The sequence below is a fragment of the Procambarus clarkii genome, chromosome 18 (genome assembly GCF_040958095.1).
Source record: "Procambarus clarkii isolate CNS0578487 chromosome 18, FALCON_Pclarkii_2.0, whole genome shotgun sequence".
Taxonomy (NCBI): Eukaryota; Metazoa; Arthropoda; class Malacostraca; order Decapoda; family Cambaridae; genus Procambarus; species Procambarus clarkii.
In genome coordinates this window covers 31,804,970-31,830,822 of record NC_091167.1, presented here as the reverse complement: position 1 = coordinate 31,830,822, position 25,853 = coordinate 31,804,970, and the positions used below count along the sequence as shown (strand labels likewise).

Here is a 25,853-nt window from a genome sequence, read left to right as displayed (position 1 = left end):
AATCAATTTACATGCAAATTACACCTTGTATGTAGAGTTTGTGCTTCTACAAACCTATTGAGACATTTTAGTCCAAAGTCCATTTGTTGATTTTATAAAAATTTATAAACATCATATATTGCATATTTTTGGAAGGGTAACTTTGAATAATTATATTATTGCACTAAACACTTTTTTGATAAAACTGATCACTACAATCCTTTATTATGTGCTACATTTAATATCTGAGTGTTATAGAAATGATTTTAGTTGACACATGTGTTCCCTGAAACTATTTGAAAATGTTGAAAATTCGTTGCATAATACGTTGCGTATTTTTTTTCTCCTTTTCTGTTTAGGGTGTGATGCTGAAACTTGGACCAGTTGCAGCCCTTTCTATAACCATTTCATAAATAAATTTATAAACAAATTGAACAATTTTTACGAAACCCGTAATAAGCCCCCTTAACTTAAAACTTCAAATATGTGCAATCGCACTGATTTGTGCAAAAAAACGGTAAAGAGTAATAGTACAAATCTGCATCGTATTTTTCAAACTGCAGGTCAATTTGGGTAAAATACAATTATTTTCTCACTCTTATATATTAATGTGGTACGCCTAGAGACAAATAAGATTTCCTTACACCAATAAATCCACACAAATACTTGCCATCCATTAAAGAGAGGAGAAAAACCAGGATTACACCAGGTTTAATCCTGGTTGGAATAACCAGGATTAATCGGACCGTCTTCTCAGACTCAAATAGACTAACTTGACTGTCGTATTCGACCAGTCACGCCCCAATCGTGACATTCTCAAGACATGACAACCGTCGAGGGCTTTAGGCTTTGAATCACGTCATCTGGAGACACGTTGTGTGACACAGAATATAATAGCCAGTACCTTCCAAGAGGGGTGACCTGACGCTGGTCAATTACCAACCTGAAGCACTACTTTATTTATTTATTTATTTATTTATTTATTTATATATATACAAGAAGGTACAATGGGATTGTGAAGATACATAGCATAGTAAATACATTCTTGTAAAGCCACTAGTTCGCGCAGCGTTTCGGGCTAAACCAACTGGCTAACTCCAATGCATAAAATTTGGCATTCACTCTTGCTCATATGCTGGAAAGACTTAAGGATTCTTCTGGATGAAGTATTAGTTTTAGGTCACAATAACGTGTAGCGTTCTCAAGGTGGCCTGAAGGAACAGGATAGGCATCAGGTTGTAACCTTCTTGTTACATAGCCACTCACCTAATCTGGTACCCATTGTCCTGACAATAAAATTAGGATTTAATAAACTAGATTTAATAATTAGGACTTTAATAAAAGTCAATTCTACTATTTTTTCTTTGGAAGCTACAATGCTGAGGCTTCAAAGAGGTGAGAGGCGGGTGGGATTAATAAGAAAAACAGCATACAATATAAATCTATTTTATAATATTACATTAAATACAGTAATTACAACAGTAGTTGCAAATTCACCTCTACACCACACGCTTACGTTTAATAGTAAACAAAAAATATATATCTCTGTTTCCGCCATGTTATTTTGAAACAAAGAACGCGTTTGGATTCGGCACATTCAAATACAGATAAGCACAGACAATCAGATCACAGCCCAGACATCCCGGGTTCGATTCTCGTAGCAAGGACAAAAAGCATTTGGGTATCGTTTTCCCGTCACCTGATGCCTCTGTTTGACTATCAGTGAATAGATACCCGGGAGTTAGGCAACGGTTGATGGTTTCACCCTGGGGTATACAAGGGTGTATAGCGTGAAATCTGACAAGGGTGAAAATAGGATTTTTTAACCCTGTCAGTATAGTTAGCCCTGGTCAGGGGTCCTTTTGTCACACGGAAGTCATTATTGTACTTAGCGAACACTTCATAAAGCCACATTGTTTACACTAGGATACTAATGTGTTTCTGAAGGTCATTTTATATTGCAGTGGCTTAAAGTTAATGTCCAGAACGAACTTATTCATTTAAAAGTTGTATTATAACAAAAAAATATAGAAGAGAAACATAAATGTTTTCTAAATCGATGAGTACCTTTGCGTAGCTTTTCGGTTTCGGTGACTATTAAAGCACTGTAAGTTTTCATTTGAGTTGTACTATAATCCTATTGTTCATTATACAAAGTCTTTACTAGTATTTCACTTGATTTTTAAATTGCTTTCCAAGGCCTAAGGTGCCTGCCTCTAATATACGAAAGTTTAGTAAGGAAACAAATTATAGATATTCGAAGAAGCGTTCAGATGAAAAAAATAATAAGATGTACGCAAAGGAATGAATTAATAAAATGCGCAACACAGCTGTTGAACATCATGATGCTCCTTATTAATAATAAAAGATAATAGATATAGTTCACTTTTTTTAAGATAGTTGTCGTGAGGTTAATTATTGTTTGAATATTTTCAAGCATTCGATTTCGGTCCAGGGAAAAAACCCCGAAGCCTTGTCACTTTTCCCCCAGGGCAAACATCTGGCCAAATGACGTTGACGTAACATTAAATCAACATTGAAAACGATGTTCTAACATTCATTATTAAACATTACCCGAGCATGTTTTGCCCACTGGATTCTTCTCCTTCTCGAATGTGTTTGTTGGGTGTATAAATGGCCAGTTCCGTTGTTGTGGGGCATTGTCTGCAACGCCATTTATCTTGGCTCGTAGAGTGCCATTGGCCAGATTCTAAACTGTCTCGCCTCAGATTTGATGCGATACTTAAGGGGGAACAAAATATAACATTGCTTAAAAGATTTTTGGCAAATTATTCTGTACACTCGACGGCCCAATATAGTAGATAACCCCGAGATATTATACCAGAGGGTACATCGCTTGCCGCCTGGAACTCTGCTTGACATGATAAAGTAATGTAGTTTCAGCAACAATTGTTACCATAACACGCACTAGGAACTAACAGGTAGGGCCACTTAACAGTCACAATTTACGAAGTAGATGTTTCCCTGAAAAGTATACTTTATATTGTAGATATAGAACCAATAAGCTGCGTTTACAGACTACGGTAGACTAGCTGCAAGGATGAACACAGTTCCATAGCTCACTCTGAACAATATAACTACGTATATACATGTATATGTATACGTATATACACGTATATACATATATACATGTTGTATGTGTATCCGTCACATACTAGGCAGATTGAGGCTTCATATCTACAAAATAAACCGCGTGAGAAAATTAAGAAACAAATGTGAGACATCAAGTAGAAGCTCGTGGGTCTCCCGGAGGGTGAAGATGGCCAAGACGATGATCACACGTCATCTTGAGACTCAAAAAAAAGATCCGTCGAGTCTTTAAAGAAGTTATTTAGAGCCTCAGAAGCTGCCTGAGGTATTGAGGAACATCTAGAAGGAGACCTTCAGCCCCACGTCCCGCAGCCGGCCGTCTGAATGTGGGCGGCCGAGGCGCGACCTTCCTTAAACGTCACCCCCAACAATCTGCAAACCACAACAGGTCAGTTGTTGACAAGGTTAAGGTAATTATGAGGAGGAAAGCGCTTAAGCTAGTATGACTATATAACACTTGGAAGGAATGTGGACCAGGAGCTTTGATGTGAGGTCAGAAGGAAGGAAGGAATGGTGTCCCAGACACTTGGACCCTCGGGACTCGAACACCGGCCTGCAAGAAGCGAGCCGTCCCTGTACCGACCGGTGGGTGAGCTTGCTGTTGGGGAGGATTTTGTTACTGATTTCATGACTTTGATTTACCTATGTCTGGTCTGGCGTAGATATATAGGAATAATATGTACTAGCTCTGTCTAGACATCCAATATTCTGTTTGTAACTCATTTTGAATGTATGTACTTTTATCTGAATAAACATTATTATTATTATTATTATTATTATTATTATTATTATTGTTATTATTATTATTTACACAAGATAAGTGTTTCTCGGAAAATACTTCAAGACAATATCTTATCCAATGCAGTTTGAATAAGATAGTGTTGATATCTTATACTAAAGTGTGTTCAGATATATTTTATTGTCGTCAACGCTTTTTGGATTAACTTATGATACAACTATGGACATAAGCACATATTTTATGTTCCGTTTGGGAAATATTATTGTTTAAATTAGCTGCTTTATCCTCATAACATACAGTTCATTAACATTATGGACTAACAGTAAACACTGGAATTCAATATACAGTATACAACATATACAATATTGTATATGTTTGTAACATATATATACAACGTGTTCCATCGTAGGCGCGTTCTAAAACTACAGTACGAAAAATGTTGTATTCTCTTCACAGCATGCACTACAGTTAGTTTAGTTCATTTATTATGCACCCCATACCCATAATAAATGAACTAAACTAACTAACTAACTAACTGTAGTGCATGCTGTGAAGAGAATACAGCAGCAGAGAAAAATAATTACTTTTTGCCAGGATGCAGCCCCCTCCCCCCCCCCCCACAACAGTTACCTGACTCCCCGGGGTTCTTATTTACTACTAGGTGAACAGAAGCATGAGATGAAAAGAAACGTGGCCCCCAAACCTCTCTGCCATGCCGAGGGCATCGAACCCAGGGCCTCTTGGTTATTCGGCACCATCCGTGGACGTGCTTCGTAATTACAATTACGTGCATCCGTGCTTCGTAATTACAATTATTACTTAACCTATACCTATTATAGGTTAGGTAATAATCGTAATTACGAAGCAATAAGATGCTTATCTTAAGATACTAACAAGGTTAGGTAAGATCGGTGTTTTCTATGAATCTTTATAAGGGTATCTATTATGTTAAGTATGTCACCTATGCACATATTTAATAAGTCAATATTGACTTATTAAATTTGCGAGAACGGGTTGCGTACAAAGGAGCCGAAGCAGTTGTAAATCTCTCTGGTGCATAGACACCTGCTTTCTCTGTTCTTTTATACCCACTGAGTTTATATTAGCCATTCAGGACTAAGTATATACTCACTGGTTAGTCAGTAAAGTCAGCAATATATAGTGGTGACCTTAGTGATCCGCTAGGGGGTTGAGAAGCCTTACGTCCAACACCACCAGTTGTTAATAGGTCTTAAGTTCAACATCACCAGTTGTTAATAGGTCTTAAATCCATCACCAGTTGGTAATATGTCTTAAAACCAACACCACCAGAAAGTGATAGATCTTACGTCCAGCATTGCCAGAAGTAAATAGGCCTTAAGGGTTGAGAGACCAAATGGGTCAATCCAGCAGATACAAAGAGCTGAGAGTTGTTGCAGCGTCATTCAGCTCACGTAGACGGTGACTGGTATTCCAGCAACAGTTAGAGAGGCGCTGGGGACCTGCCTGCCTGTCTTATCCCTCAGCTGCTGGCCCAGTGGACGTTTTTGGTCGCTTTGACGTCGGTCTGACATCGTTCTCTGCTGACGGGTGACGTTAAAGCGACCGAAAAGGGCCCACTGGGACTGCAAAGTCAGTCTTAGTGGATCATTTTGAACATTCCACAGAGGGGAGCAAAGAGGCCAAGTGGAAGCTCAGAACACTAATTTAAAAATTAAATATACAATCTTCTGCAATGTGGTGCCTTGAGTGCAACGAATACAGTTATAGTCTTTGTGTTATGTGAGAGATGAGTACACTGAGGCACACCCTCCTGTGTTATGTGAGCCATGCCTGGGAAATGAGTATAGTCTTGTCACATATGACAGGATAATATGACTGTTTAACGGTCTGCACCACTGTGTGGAGATGTGCCTCCGCCTCACCGTTGGGGGGGAAGGATTGTCTTACCTTTGAAGGTCTTTACCCGTGGAGGCTGAGCTGCCTACTGGCCGTGGGGCAGCACCACGTTCCGGCCAAGGAGCTGCCGGACGTCTGAGGTGGCTGAGAAACTCTTCACGGACTCCGTGCCAAGAGCCGTCACAATCTGGAACACAAAGTTGGTCAGTGCGTAAATACTAACGCGACTGAGCATCAGCCGACACGGCATCATTGTTCTACGAGTTCAAGAGAACACGAAGGCAGATGTATTGTAAGATGATTATACTACTTTGGGTTCCATGTTATGTTGTAAGTGATTTTCCTGTTGCATGGGTACGAAGGTTTGTTAGACCTACTGAAGTCGTCCTAGGCCGACTATTAACCTTTCTCTAGATGCCTAATTCAACGTTACCTATTTACTGTTATGTGAACATAAGCATTTGGTGCAAAGAACACTGCCCAAACGTCTCGACCTGTCTGGATTGTTTAGTGGTTGTTGGGAGTTTGCCACTGGAGGAAAAAAACTGTGACTGTAGCACTTTATTCAAATAAATCAAATAGTGAGTGCAGATGACCAAGTGTATTGACAGAATAGTAACTGGAAGAATACTGGAAATTACAAAGAAATTTTATGATAAACTTTGTGAGTTTTGTAGTAGGAGGAGGTGTGCACTGGAGACACTTTCTTGAAGACGACTTGTAGGAAAGTATGTGAGAAATATTTCAATATGTACATGACATTTATGGACTTTGGACAAAACATATGATAAAGTTAATGAAGGACTTCTGAGCAAGGAGCGAGTTCTATGTTAGCTGAGCTCTCTTAAATGCTGCGAAACATCTCTATGCAGGAACTAGTACAAGACTAGGGAGGCTAATGGTGTGTTGAGTGACTGGTGTGATAAAATTAATGTAGGTGTTTATCAGGGTCGCGTGATGTCATCCTGTATAACTATATTAATAGCTAAAAGATAAAATGTGTCTAATTGTTTACCCAACGTTGGAGGCCAGATGTTTGGGGCTAGCCTCACCAAATTTTGCTGGTTGTCTGGTAAGTGCTGGAGGATGGCCATAGGCAGGTTGGGGATAGAGAGGAGATAATCGCACTAAATGCGTAGTGGTTTTGAATCCATTACGTCCAGGGGATCTCCCTGAATACAGATTGCACTGAAGAAAAATCTTCCAAGAAGTCATTGGAAATTAAATGTGCAGTGCCGAGTCCATAGAGTTTTAAATATATTTATACCAATGCAGATGTAACTAAATATGTTAACCCTTCATTAATAGGGTAATGAAGTTTATGTATCCCACCCAAGAGCCGCTGATGGCGACCCACCCAAGAGCCGCTGATGGCGACCCACCCAAGAGCGGCTGATGGCGACCCACCCAAGAGCGGCTGATGGCGACCCACCCAAGAGCGGCTGATGGCGACCCACCCAAGAGCCGCTGATGGCGACCCACTTACCTTCTGTTCATTGTCGTTCAGCAACTGCTGCAACACGGGCGACAAGGTAGGGAACTTGGGCAAGCCTCCCGACGTCCGAAACGCCGTGGCGGTGACCGCGGGGGCGGCGACGTGCACCGCAGCGGGACGCGGGCGAGGAGGCGGAGGTTTGGCCGCCGGCACGGGGCCCCTGGTGAAGGAGGCGTGGGCTGGCCGCTCGCACCGGTTCAGGCTGGGCCCCACGCACGACGCGTAGGCCATGACGTGGGCCACGTAGTTCTGCTCGTGGGTCCGGTGGAACAGGTGAGCCATCGGTCCTGTGTAACACGGAAGAATGAAATAACAATTGACAAATTGATCCTTGAACAAAGAAAGGCGAAAAAGGCAAGCTTTATAATAGTCATACCTACTGCCCAGACGGCCACGTCCTCCCCGCCGTGTGTCTCTTCGTTGGGCGGCGTGGGGACTGCCGCCAGGAAGCGGTAGTCTGGGTGTTTAGTGTTGATCAGCCTGGGGTCCGGCCGCCGCACCTGTACCAATACCAACACTTGTAACATGATTTGTTTACACAGATCGCTGCACAAGACAACTTTTGACTCATGTTAGCAGGCTTAATTGACAATTTTTGACTCCTGTTAACAGGCTTAATTGATAACTTTTGACTCATGTTAGCAGGCTTAATTGACAATTTTTGACTCCTGTTAACAGGCTTAATTGATAACTTTTGACTCATGTTAGCGGGCTTAATTGACAATTTTTGACTCCTGTTAACAGGCTTAATTGATAACTTTTGACTCATGTTAGCAGGCTTAATTGACAATTTTTGACTCCTGTTAACAGGCTTAATTGATAACTTTTGACCCATGTTAGCAGGCTTAATTGATAACTTTAGACTCCTGTTAACAGGCTTAATTGACAACTTTTGACTCCTGTTAGCAGGCTTAATTGACAACTTTTGACTCTTGTTAACAGGCTTAATTGACAACTTTTGACTCCTATTACCAGGCTTAAGACTTTCCCTTACCGCGTAGTTCATTAATTATAAAATCAATAAGCAGTAAAAACATAGTAAACCACTCTTATGAAAATACAAATATTTGTCTTGATTAAAATACGAAAAATAAGTTGAACAAAATATTTGAGATTCAGCAACAAAACTGCCACAAGCCCCGATGCATGGGGACATTCCCAGCCCACAACACTAAGATTACCCAGCGTGCAATCCTCTATATTGGTCAGCCTACTCTGACGCTGCGCACTGACGCATCAGCGATAATAATCATTCCTCACATCACAAAGGAATGTAGCAGGAAGTGCCATGATTATATTACAGGAGACAATGTACCCAATTACATTTTCCCAGTAGAAAACATTCCATTCGTCTTCATTGAACTATACTTTATACGCTCCTTGTGAATAACAGTAAAGTCAATATGAATGAGGAGTTGAATATGTAAACACAAAACAGAGCAGGAAACAATGTATATTGGAAACAATTGTATATACAATACACATTGTATATTGCATATACAATTGTCGTATAGATATTTGACCATGTCGAAGCTCAGTCGATTAAGGCAGCGTCTGGGATCCTCTGGGACGTAGGTTCGAACCCTCGTCACAGCCCTTGTGGATTTGTTATATTGGTTAAGTTCAGATTTAGGCACCTACCTGCAGCCTTAGTGAAATTATAACCAGATCAAATACAACGTAATCAATGAAACTGCCGTTGTGGTGGATAAGAATGAAGAGTAACTGTGATGTACCAGTTTCAGCTTACCTGGTTCCTGTTAACGGTGTAGTTGTATCCTGGGCCGTTGGTGAACATAAGGGTGGTGTAGGGCAGGCCGTCCACCTTTGATATATCTCCACTAATACCTGCCAGGGCCAACACAGGTATTAATACACGTAGGAAAGCAACTAGATTATATTTAGATAAATTATTATCTATAAACTTTAGATAAATTATTTAAATAAATAAATTAGAAAAATTATATTTACATAGTGTTTCATTCATCTGAGCTCTTGGAGATTCGATCCGCAGACCTCACGAGTGTGAAGAGTCTCCAGGACTCTCCAAGAGCCCAGGTACCAGATTCACGCAGCAGTTACGCAAGCACTTACGAACCTGTACATCTTTTCTCAATCTTTGGCGGCTTTGTTTACAATTATTAAACAGTTAATGACCTCCGAAGCACCAGGAGGCTATTTATAACAATAACAACAGTTGATTGGGAAGTTTTCATGCTTATAAACTGTTTAATAAATATAACCAAAGCTGTCAAAGATTGAGGAAAGATGAACACGTTCGTAAGTACTTGCGTAACTGCTTTGTGAATCTAGCCCCAGGTGAATGAATTGTTTGCAGACGATGAGTTACAATAACGTGGCTGAAGACATGGTGACCAAACCACACACAAACCAGAAGATGAAGAGACGACGACGTTTCGGTCCGTCCTGAACCATCATCAAGTCGATTGTGTTTATGAAATGTTTATTTCCACGGTAGTGTGGATGACAATTGATTTATCTCGTGTTATATGTGAATATCTGACATATTCATGCTTGACACGAGGAGTTCAAGTGTAGTAGGCTGCTGTTGTAGAATTTCCACTGAAGACATTTACACGATAAAATAATGAGTGTAGTTTTAATGTGTGTTAAAGTGCAGTGAGCAACACCAAAAGCAGTCCAGTATGAATGCAACTTGCTTAGCACCGTTCGTTAGTTGCATATTTCCCTGTTAGGTAACAACATACATTAAGGCAGAGACCAATAATATCAGCACGGGGGGCAGCATGTGTAAATCCTGCGGGAAACATCAACAAAGTTACAGGCAACACTGCATCAGTGGGAAAGGGAAATCTGGAACTCACCAAGAATGTCGTTTCCGCGGTCTGGGTACCCGTTGATGGTCATCACGTGGGAGTGGTCCGCGGTCACCACCAGTAGCGTCTCCTCCAAGTCGATCTCCTGTACCGAGTTCACAGTTAACAATTGTTTAAACAACTTCCTACTCTACGAGCCATCATCAAAACCTCCGTTTGCATCTTCCGGAATTGTGTACACAGATATTTGGTGAGAAATTTATTGACGTCGTACTTTTTTGTGTGTGATGACTTACAGTAAGTATTTTTCTGTTATTTCTGTGGCGAGATGAATTATACCTAGTGATAACAGGATGATTTACCCTGAGTGGAAGCGGGTTACTCCTACTGCAGGTCCACATTTAGGGTGTCATTGCGTGTCCGTGTCCACCCTTAATACTTTCATCTGAACTTGTTAGTTTCTCTACATAACTTTCCTTTCCATTTGTGTGTGGCGTCGTCCTAATGCCCTGTGTTATCGTTCACTCCCAGAAATCTAGACTAAGAGTTTAAAGTACTGCTAACTGCTTCAACCAGCGTGTCTGCCCAGGCCGCCACCTCAGTCTCACCTACGAAGAGGTCTGGCTAGGTAAGGTAAGGCAATTATCAGGAGAAATCCCCCGCGATAGCAGCCACATAGTAACAACTGACGATTTAAATGCGAGCTCAGCACACAGTATATCCTTTCACGAAGAAAGATCACATTCACTCCAGAAAATCTACCACTTACGGGCTTTTCATGCCCGTGCCACCTCTTGGGTAGCTTAATCTTCATCAATCAATCAATCATCAGGAGACACCACTAAGCCATTATCACTGTATAGCGTAGAGAGTTCTGGCCAATGAACGTTCTTGATTAATAGTATTTCATAACCAAGACGATGCTTTTCCGGCTAGCCGCCTTCTTCTGATAATTACTCTCAAGTCGGCAGTTAATCTCATGTAAATTGCATTCCACACTTCCGTGGAAATAAACATTCCATTCGTTTGCCATTCACCTGGGCTGTATGGGTCTCGAACCCTGAACACCACTCGTGTGAGGCCGGAACACTATCGACTGGGCTCTCAGCAGTCTTAAAAAGGAGCCTTTTTTAAGACTACTCATAGCCCAGTCGATAGTGCTATGGTCTCGCACGCGAGGGGCCCGCGGTTCGAGTCTCCTAGAGCTCAGCTAAATGGAATAATCTCCACTGACCTTGACAACCACTCACCACCAGCACCGAACCTTGGCAGAACTGCTAACAGGAGTCATAAAGCATCAGCTCCTGTACTTACCTGTGTAAACAAACAATTCACATATGCTCGGAGCCCGATCCTTTTTTCCTCATCATTATTTCTTGGTTTAATTTACCGAGAAGTTCTTCACTTCTACCCTTGCCAACATCATCCCCTCCAACAGACAGGCAGACAATAGGCTTTTTCCCATTGCTATTGTTCATCCTATCCAACTACGTCACCTATACCAGCTCGAGGAACTCACACCCTCATCCTGTAATGCTCATCCCTGAAACAAGAGGCCCGGTTTACATATCTGAGAATCCCCCAACTAACAAGGTCTTCCTACCTATCCTGTTGAGTCGTCTCTTTCTCCTACCTCCTGCTTCTATGCTCGAAATCTGCTCTATCTCCACCGTCGGACAGCTGCTAGCTCCCTCGAATATTCGTCCTCAAGTGTAGAGATTGCTCGACCGGAGGTTTTCACAACAGGTACCGAAGGCCTCTTCATTGTCTCCCTAAAACCATTGTTTCCTTGCTGACAACCCAAATTTGATTTGTTCACGACGCCAATCCACCCAATTCTCATCATGTTACAGTACACACCTCCTCATCTGGTTCACATCTTCCGTCAATCAGCCGAAAATCATTCCTCAGCGCAGGACACCCATGCACTAGACTTAGATTCATCTCTAATTAGTCAAGATCCAGGAACTATCCCACTAGCTTGACTAGTGGGATAGTGCTAGTGGGTGCTAGCCTTCAGGAGTGGCAGGATGCCTTCCTTACCTTGAGCGCTGCAGCTACGGCGCTGTCCATGGCCAGGGTGTCCTCCAGGGCGCGGTGGGGCTGGTTGTCGTGGAGGGCGTGGTCGATCCTGCCTCCCTCAACCTGTAAACGTTAGTCCAGTACATGGGACCATCACAGTTGGCGTACAGTGTACATGGGACCATTATAAGTGACGCACAGTGTACCTGAGGCCATTAAAAGTATTGTTACATTAATCAAACAAAGAGCAAGATATAACTAGACAAGAATGAGAGACATGTGTGTGTGTCCTAGAGAAGACCCCAGAGCACCCACCAGAAGGAAGAACCCGTTCCTGTTCTTCCTGAGGAACCTCAGGGCCTTGACGGTCATGTCCTTGAGCGACGGGGACCCTGAAGCTCCAACCAGCCGATCTATCTCGTAAGGTAAGTGAGAGTCGTCGAACAGTCCTGTAGGGGGAAAGAAGGAAAGCGACAGATGAAATCTTGTCTCGCACGTTCTAAGATACTTACATGTGGATCTAGGTCACTTGAGGATTCACACTAGGCATTTTACGCATCCATTTACGAAACCTGTACATCTTTCCTCGATCACGAAGGATTGGTCTGTATTTATTAAACAATCTACGAGCTGCGAAATTTCGTAGTTCATGGTTATTGTTGTTATAAGTATCCTCGTCTATAGTGCTTTGGAGCTCATAAACTGTTAAATACATGTTAACTAAGCTGCCATGATTGAAGAAAGATGTAAGTGGACAAGTATATAAGTGCTTGATGAACTCTGGTCCAGGAAGGGAGACATCTCCCGTCACGCAGGGGTGCAGTCGCACCTCCACAGATCTCAAAAGGTAATGGCTCAAAAGGGCCACCACTTACGGGGTATTCATGCCCGTGCCACCTTTTGGGTGGCTTAATCTTCATCAATCAATCAATCTGGTCCAGCTCAAAAAGTATACCATTAATTGTGTGGTTCTGCTAGTTCATTATTATCATATCTCTCTCTCTCTTGGTATCTATAATATTGTTATTATTTATTTTATCAATATTTTGTGTTTGTACGTTATAGTCTTTAATAACTTTGTTATTATTTGTGCATTATAGCTTCACTCATCCGAGAAGACATATTGGTATCGTACACGAGTTCTGCGCCGAAATTATGTAATAGATAATTTTCCTCGCGTTAAAAATCAACAAATCAAATGTTTTAGACAAGAGGGAACGTTGTCGTGAAAAAAGCTGATGTTTAAATAGTGAAATTGCAACATCTGAGCATCACGAGGAGTGAGTTAAGTGTAGCGTAGGTGGTTACAGTGAAGGTCGTTTATAGTATTAAAGGTTACAGTGATAAATGTAGGGTGTAGTGGAGATGTGGCCTCTGTTCCTCACTCGAGGCCATAGTTTTCATAAACAAATCACTCACGTAATCTTGAGATTTGATTTATATTCTTCGCATAATTCCCCAAAGGAAATATACAAAATTTGATGACCAGACCACACACTAGAATGTGAAGGGACGACGACGTTTCGGTCGTCCTCCTCACCTCTCTCGTGCCTATTTATTGCCTGTCTCTACTTCCTCATCACCCCATTTGGTCACCACTTGGTCCGGGAGACATCTCCCGTCACGCAGGGTGTAGTCGCACCTCCACAGATCTCCAGTATCAGCTCTTGATACTGGTAATGGCTCAAAAGGGCCACCACTTACGGGCTATTCATGCCCGTGCCACCTTTTCGATGGTTTAATCGTCATCTTGGACACATTCATGGGAGACATCTCCCGTCACGCTGAGTGCACTTGCACCTCCACAGATCTCCAGTATCAGCTCTTGATACTGGTGATGGCTCGAAAGGGCCACCACTTACGAGCTATTCATGCCCGTGCCATCTTTTGGGTGGCTTCATCTTCATCTTCTTCATCTGTTTAAAACACGGGAGACATCTCCCGTCACGCTGGGTGCAGTCGCACCTCCACAGATCTCCAGTATCATCTATTGATACTGGTGATGGCTCAAAAGGGCCACCACTTACCAATTCATGCCCGTGCCACCTATTGGGTGGCTTCATCTTAACATTGGGTGTTGGAATCTTAACACATTCACAAGGGAGACATCTCCCATCATGCAGGGTGCATTCGCACCTCCACAGATCTCCAGTATCAGCTCTTGATACTGGTAATGGCTTAAAATGGCCACCACTTACGGGCTATTCATGCCCGTGCCACCTTTTGGGTGGCTTAATCTTCATCATCATCATCATTCCTCATCACAATTGACTTGAGAATGGTCCAGGACGGACCGAAACGTCGTCGTCCCTTCACATTCTAGTGTGTGGTCTGGTCATCATACTTTAGCCACGTTATTGTGACTCATCGCCTGTATACAAAATTTCCCTAGAGCGTGAAACACATTCATTCTTCTACCTCTGGTCGCAAAACCCCAAATGGTTAAAACAATATTCAGTGTCTCACCCGGTTTGCAGAATTGAATCTAAACCCACGCCAGGTCTGGATTTCTCTCTCCTCTTTCCGTCGACTCCCTTTCCTCCTCTCTCAGTAGAGGCTTAGGTACGCCCAGGTTTCGCCCTGAGAGTGATGAAGCTGTCAGGGCTGGAGACAGTGCACCAGACTGTCGCTGTACGCAGCTCCCATCACCACCGTGAGGTGGTGTTCCAAGGTGGAGACGGGGTGAGAGGGACACTCTTGTACATTAACAAACGTTATGTTGAGAAGTAACACGGAGCACCGCTCCCGTGCCAAGTAAGTCCACTACGGGCTTACCATAGCCCGTGCTACTTGTCCCACTCCTGTGCCAGGTACGTTACGGGCTCACCATAGCCCGTGTTACTTGGAACTTGTTCCGAGTACCTGAATCTATAACAACAACAACATTGAAAAGTAAATGAAAAGGCAGACTCACTAGCAAAAACTGCCACTGCCCTACCTGTTGTACTGGTTAAAATACCTCCAAGTTTTTCACAGATTAAGGAAAAAATCAAGAAGAAAATACTCCCAACTATCAAAAGTCGCCACAGAGCCAAAGTAGCGGAAGGAAGATCCACTGCGATATGGTACGAACAAGCTCCTGGTTACTCCTCTTTCAAGCCTAACAAAAAGTTATCCAGAGACATTGCAGTAGCCATACACAGACTCAGACTTGGTTACACGTGCTGCTGGGAGGTAATAAACCCAATATTTAAAGAGTGTCACATCTGTGGAACAGAAGCAGAGGCGCCACTATTGCACTACTTACTGGAATGTGAAGCTACTGAAGCCCTGCGCATCAAACTAAACATTAATCCAACGACAGCAGCTGCATTAGATGCACATTTCACAGCGACTACAATTATTAGAAAAAGCCGTTGAAGAATGGGACTCACTAGTGAACATTCTGCACCTACATCCGCCACCATGATAATGTTATTAAAACAACACTAAAAACAGTGCACTAAAACAGAAGCGAAAAAAAAGAAACAGGAAAAAAGGAGGAAACCCCACCTCCACTTCAAACTTTGACCCAAATATCACAGTAACAAGGTTATCGCGAATAACCGAACTCAATTATGGGCTCACCATAGCCCGTGCTACATGGACATTTCGTTCTGAGTAGATAAATCTAAAACAACAATAACAACAGCATTGAGAAGTATATACAAATACAGCCCCGCTCCTGTGCCCTGGACCCCATCATCGCCCCGGACGCGTCTCACTGCCACTCTGGGGATTACCACCAGGACGACCACGAGATCGATCTCAACACAGACTCCAGAACCACCCAAGACCCGGATGGCACAGAGGTATTTACCTCTCCAGCTCCCAACACTCCTACCATCACCATCTCAGCAGACGCGCTAGCAGATGTGCTGTATACGAATACTAACAGCACCACCAACGCTCCTGAAATAGCTTCTACCACTAATCCACGACACCTCAGCCTACCTCAGACTGCGAGACGAAAGACGAAATCACCAACTACGGATGTTACACACTCCTCAGATGACGAAATCTTAGTAGGAGCTCCACCGCCGCAGCACAAATACGACACCTACTCGGCACAAGACCGCCTCTTGAGCCCGCAAGACTTGCGGGCTCACCATAGCCCGTGCTACTTTGTTTTTTTTTTGTTATGAGAAGCCGAATCTAAAACAGCAACAGCTCCTGTGCCAGGGAAGTCCACTACGGGCTCACCATGACCCGTGCTACTTGGAACGTTTTGTTCCGAGTAGCTGAATCTAAAACAACAACAACATCAAGAAAGATAGGTATGGAGAATATGGTTTGGTCGTAACATTCATACAAGTCTACCCCTAAGCTGGTTCGTTAATGAGCTGCTGTGGTTGTCTTGATAACCCTGATGGGGTCCATAGACCTCAAGTCCAACAGGAAATTAAACTCTTTCTAGCACAGCCTTCCGGCCCGCGCGTGTTTCTCGTGGTGAGCTGTAGTAGGCACGGCCAGCCTGCTTCAGGTACAGGACGTTGGCCAGCCTGCTTCAGGTACAGGACGTTGGCCAGCCTGCTTCAGGCACAGGACGTTGGCCAGCATGCTTCAGGTACAGAACATTGTCCGTCCTGCTTCAGGTACAGAACATTGTCCGGCCTGCTTCAGGTGCAGGACGTTGGCCAGCCTGCTTCAGGTGCAGGACGTTGGCCAGCCTGCTTCAGTTACAGGACGTTGGCCAGCCTGCTTCAGTTACAGGACGTTGGCCAGCCTGCTTCAGGTACAGGACGTTGGCCAGCCTGCTTCAGGTACAGGACGTTGGCCAGCCTGCTTCAGGTACAGGACGTTGGCCAGCCTGCTTCAGGCACAGGACGTTGGCCAGCATGCTTCAGGTACAGAACATTGTCCGTCCTGCTTCAGGTACAGAACATTGTCCGTTCTGCTTCAGGTACAGAACATTGTCTGGCCTGCTTCAGGTGCAGGACGTTGGCCAGCCTGCTTCAGTTACAGGACGTTGGCCAGCCTGCTTCAGTTACAGGACGTTGGCCAGCCTGCTTCAGGTGCAGGACGTTGGCCAGCCTGCTTCAGGTGCAGGACGTTGGCCAGCCTTCTTCAGGTGCAGGACGTACGTTGCCTCCTTTACACAACTGCTTGTGTGTACTCGCTGCCGGAGAGCAGACAGTGAGAGAAGTAACTGTTTAGGAATTACTCAATTGGTGGCCACTCCACATAGGTTTATTCAGGGCGCGAAATTCATCTGTAAAATTTAGGTGAATATTAAACTATACCTTTGACTCTTACAACTTACCTACGAAATTAGGTAAGTTGAAAGGAAATGAAATTATGAGGAGAAAGGGCTAAGCAAGTGTGACTGTACAGCACATGGAGGGGATACGAGGACAGGATAGGAGGGTAGAAGGAAGGAAGGAACGATGCTCAGCCACTTGTATTATCGGGGATCGAACGCTGACCTGCAAGACCACCACGGTCCAAGTGGCTAAGGAAACTTACCTAGGAGATATTCAGTGTGGCGAGGGTCGACTCTATCAAGCTCCCCGGAGGTTGTGACGTAGCGAGCCGTGAGACCGCGCGTGAACTTGTCGTTCAGCCACTCCTTGGTCAGGTCACGGCCGTCGCGGCGCGAACACGACGAGTTGTTGTCAACGCCGTGACTCGCCCCGAGCGCCTGCCGTCCGCCTCCGAGGATCACCTGCACATATATAATAAACAGTTTATCCACCGCCATCGTACGAGCCGCCCAGCGTAAGAGAACACTTCCACGCAATCTTCATTGTGCTATCTATTTCATTCAAATATATAATTATCCCTTTATACATTTATCCTATTTATTAGCCGATTGTATCACCACTGTATTAGACACCCAACCCACACTCCTAGCAATATAGGAAGTGACGACGTCTGGGTCCGTCCTGGACCATGGCGTAATAGCGAGCCCTTCCTGCGGAAGCTTGACTTCAGGATCCTCTCGCTCAACCTCAGAGGTTAAGCGAGAGGACCTTAGGTGGACCTTAGACTGCTGGCGGCGCAATCCACCTCAGGCCTCAACAATATATACGAGTCCACCGGTCCATGGCATGCGGTCCACCCACCTTGATATTCCTGCCGGGGGCCTCCGTTATCAGCTGGGCGCCGATGTCCTTGCAGCCTGCGCCCTTCTTGCCGAGGTTGGAGTCGCACTCCCAGTCGCGGTCGGCGGAGTGGGCGTAGGCGGCGGCGGGCGTGGCGTGCGTCACTCTTGTCGTCGTCACAATACCTGAGGCCACGGTTCACCTTAGACACTAAGCGGCTTCTCCTATCACTCGTATGCATTGTGACAAGAATTTATTTGATTGGAAGAGTTGCTATATCTCTCTACATGATGAGACAAAGACGTGTTATATATACTGACCTGTGTCTTTGCCCGCCTCTTGCGCCCACTGGAGGATGGAAGATGTATGGAAGGCGGGGTTCTTGCTGGCGGCGCAGTCGCCCTGGGTCACCGAGGGGTCCACCCCGAGGGTGTAGTAGTTACCTTTGATGCCACACAGGAAGGCGGTGGCTGTGGCAGCGCTGTCTGGCACCTGCTTGTCCACGTTGTACGTCTGGCAGGGGGGGAAGGTTGGGTTACGCTCTCATCCTTAATCTGTTCCTCTTATTTGATTATAGATTCGACCTTTTTTTTGTGTGTTTGTATTCCTCTTTACATCTTTCATCTTCCGTCCCTCGTAACACTACTTTCACGTCTAAAGGGACCTGCGTGGTGCAATGTCCCACGAGGTACTTGCATTGTTTGTTATGTCTTATGGCTAAAGGACAGGAGAGACACTCTGAGTCCTAAAAGAATGATCTGTGGCTTTATGGGGCATTGTGTACCTTCTGATTTTATATCCTGTTGGAGAGTTGAGCCGAGATTTACGTACCTAAACTAAGGGTTATTGTGCTAGAATAATTATGATTCAGTTATCCCTACCCTGTCTTCTTTGAGCATACTAAGAGCAAACGATGCTTGAAGAGAAACTGTTCATCTTCCTGAACATTATATTGGAGCATGTTATTTACCAAAACGTACAAGCAGTTAGTGTACCAATAATTGCAGCAATTTGCCAAAAAAGATCCATTAATTTACAGAATTAATTTACAAAAAAGCATCATTTACCAGAAAGTATCAGCAATTAATTTATCAAAAGCGCAAGCTATTAAAAAAGTACAGTGTAGAACCAATTAATGTGTATTATATATTTATATTTATTTATTTATATACAAAAAAGCACATTGGGTTGTGACAGAACATACACTGGTGATAGAGAGGTACATCCTTGTAGAGTAACTAACACCCATAGCGTTCATAAAAAAAATAAACACCAGTAATCTACCAGAAAGTACCAGCAATTAGCTTACAACAAGCACAGGCAATATATTGACGTAAATTAGTTGACCAAAACTAGTGAGCGCAGGAGTGCCTCCAAACCAACCTTGAGGAGAGCCGTGTTGGGGAACCTGTCCCACACCAGGTACCCTTCCTCCCCGCTCCTGCCCTGCTTCTGTCCCTTGAAGATCCTGGCGGCGGTGTTGGCGGTCACTCCCAGACCGTCGCCCACGAAAACGACGACGTTCTTGGCCACATTCCAGTTGTCTCGCACGCTGAGGGCGGCCGCCAAGTCGTTCTGAGCGAGGTTCCACCAGTGCTGGCGACCTGGGAAGGGGCCAGTACAACGTATTTGAATAGCTTTCAATGTTCTGGTGCGGAGTTCGTACTAGTTCCAGCGGGGGTTGTAGAGCTTCGGCTCTTTGGTCCCGCCTCTCAACTGGTGTGCATGTTCTTGAGGCTATTGTGATCTATCGTATCTACTTTTGAAACTGTGTGAGAAGGGAGAAGGATAGTAATGAAGAGTCAAGCCATTACGACTATAAGCATTGAAACTGTGTGTGTGTGTGCATGTTTTGTTCAGAGATGGTGAGTGTAGTGATAAGATATGCGGGTGTGTGTGCGTATGTACTTACCTATTTGTGCCTGTAGGGTCGAGCTCCAGCTCTTGGGAGGATGCAAGAGTGTGTACAGGGAGGGTGCAGGTGTTATCTTGAGATGATTTCGGGGCTTTAGTGTCCCGCGGCCCGGTCCTCGACCAGGCCTCCACCCCCAGGAAGCAGCCCGTGACAGCTGACTAACACCCAGGTACCTATTTTTACTGCTAGGTAACAGGGGCATAGGGTGAAAGAAACTCTGCCCATTGTTTCTCGCCGGCGCCCGGGATCGAACCCGGGACCACAGGATCACAAGTCCAGTGTGCTGTCCGCTCGGCCGACCGACTCCCCACTGTGTGTGTACAGGGAGGGTGCAGGTGTGTGTGTACAGGGAGGGTGCAGGTGTGTGTTTTACTGTATTACTTCCCGTTGTATTTTAAGTAGGAGAAGACTGCGCGCAACAAGCTGCTCGGTGTTGCGCGTTTCGTACAGGTATCTGGACGTGTTAATTCGTCACAACACGTTAAGATTAAAATTGGAATTTAAAAGTTTAATGTGTTAAACCTGTTGCAGAAGTAAACGAGGCCGACGGCCGTTCGTGTAGATTTGGCCCAGAACCGCGCGACTAGTGACTGCAGGCGAGAGCCAATCAGAGTCGCCGACCGATATAACAAGCGCACCGATAAATTTGGGCATAATCAGTGCTCGGCCCGCGGTCCGCAGTGACATAAGAGCTTCGGTCAGTCCAGGCGCCAGATTCACGAAAGCACTTACACAAACACTTACGAACCTGTACATCTTTTCTCAATCTTTGGCGGCTTTGTTTCCTATTATTAAACAGTTAATGAGCTCGGAAGCACCAGAAGGCTGTTTATAACAATAACAACAGTTGATTGGCAAGTTTTCATGCTTGTAAACTGTTTAATAAATGTAACCAAAGCCGTCAAAGATTGAGGAAAGATGGACACGTTCGTAAGTACTTGCGTAAGTGCTTTCGTGAATCTGGCCCCAGGGACATAAACATCGAGTGCTCGACTCGCGGTCCTCAGAGACAAGTGCTTCGCTCAGTCCAGGGACATAAACATCGAGTGCTCGACTCGCGGTCCTCAGAGACAAGTGCTTCGCTCAGTCCAGGGACATAAACATCGAGTGCTCAACTCGCGGTCCTCAGAGACAAGTGCTTCGCTCAGTCCAGGGACATAAACGGCAGAAAAAGTGCTCCACCCCCGGCAAGCAGTGTATTAAGCTCTGCGTTTGGAAGAGTCTCTTGAGGAAGACACGGGGAGTTTGTCGACCCAGGATGGGAAGACGCCTTTAAGTTCATGACATGAGCAACAGCGCTGGACGAGGCAGAAATATATTGTGATTAAGAGTCAGCATTGGTGTGTTATAGAAGACTGGTGGCGGTAGTGGATTGACCTGTACATACATTGTACATATGATATGATATAACTAAATATATATAATTTAAATATATATTTATAAATACATAATATATAGCCATTAATACGGAATTGGATTTGATTAAGTAGTACAAGACTATATTTAACCGAAATATAAGCTTCAATCGAGTAATCTCCGTTCACATTTTTTTTTCTAAATATAAAACTAACCCGATGAGCTGTTAAGCTTGCGAAACATAATTACACATTTAGTGTATTTCACTCGAAAACGTCAAAAGAACACTTAGAAACGTGTATGAACTGTAAGTACAACTTTGAAAACTGTTATGTTGGGTGAAGACATGTTGCTGGCTGTCTGTATGTGAAGGGAACATGTTGCTGGCTGTCTGTCCGCATACAGCCCCACTAACACCACTGACTCAATATCTTACCTTCCAACTTGTCGCTCTGGCCTGAAGCGATGGCAGCGGTCAAGAGAAGAGTCCAGCCCACCGTGATGAGTGACCTGGGCCTCGAGGCTACCGTGATGAGTGACCTGGGCCTCGAGGCTACCGTGATGAGTGACCTGGGCCTCGAGGCTACCGTGATGAGTGACCTGGGCCTCGAGGCCACCGTGATGAGTGACCTGGGCCTCGAGGCTACCGTGATGAGTGACCTGGGCCTCGCCATGATGCCTGCAACACACACCACATACATTACACAAACACCTTCAGCCTCACCCACAAGCAACCACCATACGATTTTTAATTTATAGTGATAAAAATGTCACCGTTTTAGTTACGAAATTAAGCAACACAGTGGCGTGAAACACACACACGTATTTGTAGAGCTATTAAGATAAAGCTTTGGAGTAATATGCACTTTTCACTACGTAATATATATCAAACTGAATCATAGTACTCTACATTTAGTTTAATAATTCACTGATTCCTTGCGTTTTGCTGTGTCCGTCCTGTTAATACCGCTAATAATAGTTAAACACTCTTATATAATCCAGTAGTTAGCTTTCGCGGAGGTATGGGGGGGTGTTATCTTGAGGTTATCTTGAGATGATTTCGGGGCTTTAGTGTCCCTGCGGCCCGGTCCTCGACCATGCCTCCACCCCCAGGAAGCAGCCCGTGACAGCTGACTAACACCCAGGTACCTATTTTACTGCTAGGTAACAGGGGCATAGGGTGAAAGAAACTTTGTCCAAGGTTTCTCTCCGGCGCCCGGGATCGAACCCAGGACCACAGGATCACAAGTCAAGCGTGCTGTCCGCTCGGCCGACCGGGGTGCGGGAATATCGTCAGTCGTTTAAAATCCAGAGCGGCAAGTGACAAACAGAAGGAGAAAAACTATATATAACCTTTCTCCAGTGTCCTGGGTAGGCACAAGCAGGAGAACTGTTAGGTTTATGTTGTTAGCGGGACGGAGCACGCTGGAGATGTGAGCGTTGACTGGCCAGCCGCCAGGGGTACGACATGCGAGGTGAGAGAAGGGGCGGAGCAGACAGTCTATGACCCTGGCTGAGATGAATGCCGGCGGACCTTAAGCGTATCGTGGGTGGGATCAGTATACGTGATCTTGTACCTCCTGGGGGGGGACACTAGCACGTGCTAGCGGACCCTGAAGCTCCCGGGGGCTTAATTGCAGGGTACGTAAAAATCCATATACTGTGGGGGGGGTTTTCCGCGGACAGCTTTTCATTCTGCAAAAACACTTTAGCTTCGCTCTTTTACCAGCGTGTATACATGCGGGATTCTTAGTTACAAAGCCTGACTGATCAGTTCATATGAGTATCATACGTATTCTTCGTCTTTTACTGGTGTAAGAATGTGTATATACCATGGTAACCAGTGAAGGAAAGTACTCATAAAACTGATTTTTAAGAACCTCTCCAACGGTTGGATGTGGCCAGATCACGGCTGTTGGCTCTCATGGAAACACAACGTTCCGGGCACCGCACTCTCCGCGGGCACCGCACTCTCCGCGGGCACCGCACTCTACGGGCACCGCACTCTACGGGCACCGCACTCTCCGCGGGCACCGCACTCTACGGGCACCGCACTCTACAGGCACCGCACTCTACAGGCACCGCACTCTACAGGCACCGCACTCTACGCGGGCACCGCACTCTACGGGCACCGCACTCTACGGGCACCGCACTCTCCGCGGGCACCGCACTCTACGGGTACCGCACTCTACAGGTACCTCACTCCGGGCACCGTGCCCCTCATCTCATCATCTTACGCATGTCAACAATGCTAGCCACTCCATCCAAAAGCATGTCAGATGCCATGATATAATAATGACCTTGAATCTCTCTAATGCATATTTTGTTTCCAAGTATGGCATTTCAACGAGTGCGTTACAGTAAAGTGCACGCAAGAAATCCGGATTAAACGGCTGAGTGTGCGTTATGGTCGCGAGAACGCTAGATATTTGTAATTAAACTATTGAATGTGAGTTATAGTTGAACGAACGCTAGAAATTCGGATTAAACGGTTGAAAGTGCTTTATAGTCGAGTGAACGCTAGAAATTCGGATTCAACGGTTGAGGTTGAGCGGGTCTGATAACCAAAGGTCTGTCTCGGGTTACAAGTAACACGTCAGACGGGTCACCCAGCCCTGGGGCCCTCAGCGCTCACCCACACCATGTTGCAAGCTGGGGCCCTCAGCGCTCACCCACACCATGTTGCAAGCTAGGGCCCTCAGCGCTCACCCACACCATGTTGCAAGCTGGGGCCCTCAGCGCTCACCCACACCATGTTGCAAGCTGGGGCCCTCAGCGCTCACCCACACCATGTTGCAAGCTGGGGCCCTCAGCGCTCACCCACACCATGTTGCAAGCTGGGGGCCCTCAGCGCTCACCCACACCATGTTGCAAGATGGGGGCCCTCAGCGCTCACCCACACCATGTTGCAAGCTGAGGGCCCTCAGCGCTCACCCACACCATGTTGCAAGCTGAGGGCCCTCAGCGCTCACCCACACCATGTTGCAAGCTGAGGGCCCTCAGCGCTCACCCACACCATGTTGCAAGCTGAGGGCCCTCAGCGCTCACCCACACCATGTTGCAAGCTGGGGGCCCTCAGCGCTCACCCACACCATGTTGCAAGCTGGGGGCACTCAGCGCTCACCCACACCATGTTGCAAGCTGAGGGCCCTCAGCGCTCACCCACACCATGTTGCAAGCTGGGCCCTCAGCGCTCACCCACACCATGTTGCAAGCTGGGGGCCCTCAGCGCTCACCCACACCATGTTGCAAGCTGGGGGCCCTCAGCGCTCACCCACACCATGTTGCAAGCTGGGGCCCTCAGCGCTCACCCACACCATGTTGCAAGCTGGGGCCCTCAGCGCTCACCCACACCATGTTGCAAGTTGGGGCCCTCAGCGCTCACCCACACCATGTTGCAAGCTGGGGCCCTCAGTGCTCACCCACACCATGTTGCAAGCTGGGGCCCTCAGCGCTCACCCACACCATGTTGCAAGCTGGGGGCCCTCAGCGCTCACCCACACCATGTTGCAAGCTGGGGGCCATCAGCGCTCACCCACACCATGTTGCAAGCTGGGGCCCTCAGCACTCACCCACACCATGTTGCAAGCTGGGGCCCTCAGCGCTCACCCACACCATGTTGCAAGCTGGGGCCCTCAGTGCTCACCCACACCATGTTGCAAGCTGGGGCCCTCAGCGCTCACCCACACCATGTTGCAAGCTGGGGCCCTCAGCGCTCACCCACACCATGTTGCAAGTTGGGGCCCTCAACGCTCACCCACACCATGTTGCAAGCTGGGGCCCTCAGCGCTCACCCACACCATGTTGCAAGCTGGGGCCCTCAACGCTCACCCACACCATGTTGCAAGCTGGGGCCCTCAACGCTCACCCACACCATGTTGCAAGCGCGAATAAATGATAGTGCACAGAATGTCAGTGAGCGAATATGATCAAAAAATAAAGTATAAGTAATAGTATAACCTAACCTAGACCTAATATATGCAATCCTATGCTAAATACAGCTAATCCAAGAACTAATTTTGCCCATATAAGAGCTGTAACAGGCCTGGGAAGAGTTAAAGTAGTTTTTGCCCGCCTTTCTCTTGCCCTCTCGTCACTGCCCATTATCTTCATATTAAGAGGATATGTTGTGATACATTTTTGTTATTCATGTAATGTCTAAAACCCTGACATGTGTGCGTCGATGTCGACAGACTCTAATTCCTGGAAAACTCGTCATGCTTTATGAGAATTTAGAAATTCTCTGGTCCAGGACATAACCATTTGACTTGGAAAAGGGGCAAGGAGCTGATTTATGAAACCAATATAGACACGAATGTTAATTACACGATGCGAGCCTTTTCCGTCACCATTCGTGCTCCCCCTCCATGGCCCCCAAACCACTATGGTCCCCCACCCGTCCCATGACCCCACCACCCCTTCCTCTATCCCTGTGAATCCAAACTTGGCGCCAATAGAGAACACTCGTGTTATTGTGGTGTGTGGGGCCTGGGTTATCTTGACATTCGACGCTACTTTATGAGGTTCGCGTGTATTC

General features: G+C 45.7%; 1 protein-coding gene across 2 annotated transcripts in view; it reads right to left on the bottom strand.

Moving 5' to 3' along the window:
* Positions 1 to 1,411: 1,411 nt before the first annotated feature.
* Positions 1,412 to 25,853, bottom strand: part of LOC123754383 (alkaline phosphatase) — a 68,212-nt gene continuing 43,770 nt past the window's right edge. Inside the window, exons 2-14 of one of the 2 annotated variants that reach the window (XM_045736748.2) lie at positions 21,753 to 21,995; positions 19,429 to 19,649; positions 18,366 to 18,558; positions 18,067 to 18,230; positions 17,468 to 17,666; positions 12,338 to 12,471; positions 12,044 to 12,145; positions 10,049 to 10,145; positions 8,953 to 9,050; positions 7,579 to 7,702; positions 7,194 to 7,489; positions 5,759 to 5,894; positions 1,412 to 3,462 (exon numbers count right to left, since the gene is read on the bottom strand). In XM_045736748.2, the coding sequence (XP_045592704.2) occupies positions 5,793 to 5,894; positions 7,194 to 7,489; positions 7,579 to 7,702; positions 8,953 to 9,050; positions 10,049 to 10,145; positions 12,044 to 12,145; positions 12,338 to 12,471; positions 17,468 to 17,666; positions 18,067 to 18,230; positions 18,366 to 18,558; positions 19,429 to 19,649; positions 21,753 to 21,990 (1,968 nt within the window). In that variant the 5' untranslated portion in view covers positions 21,991 to 21,995 and the 3' untranslated portion in view covers positions 1,412 to 3,462; positions 5,759 to 5,792. Of the gene's footprint in view, positions 3,463 to 5,758; positions 5,895 to 7,193; positions 7,490 to 7,578; positions 7,703 to 8,952; positions 9,051 to 10,048; positions 10,146 to 12,043; positions 12,146 to 12,337; positions 12,472 to 17,467; positions 17,667 to 18,066; positions 18,231 to 18,365; positions 18,559 to 19,428; positions 19,650 to 21,752; positions 22,429 to 25,853 lie in introns of those variants that run through there. The other variant, XM_045736749.2, reaches the window with a different exon arrangement.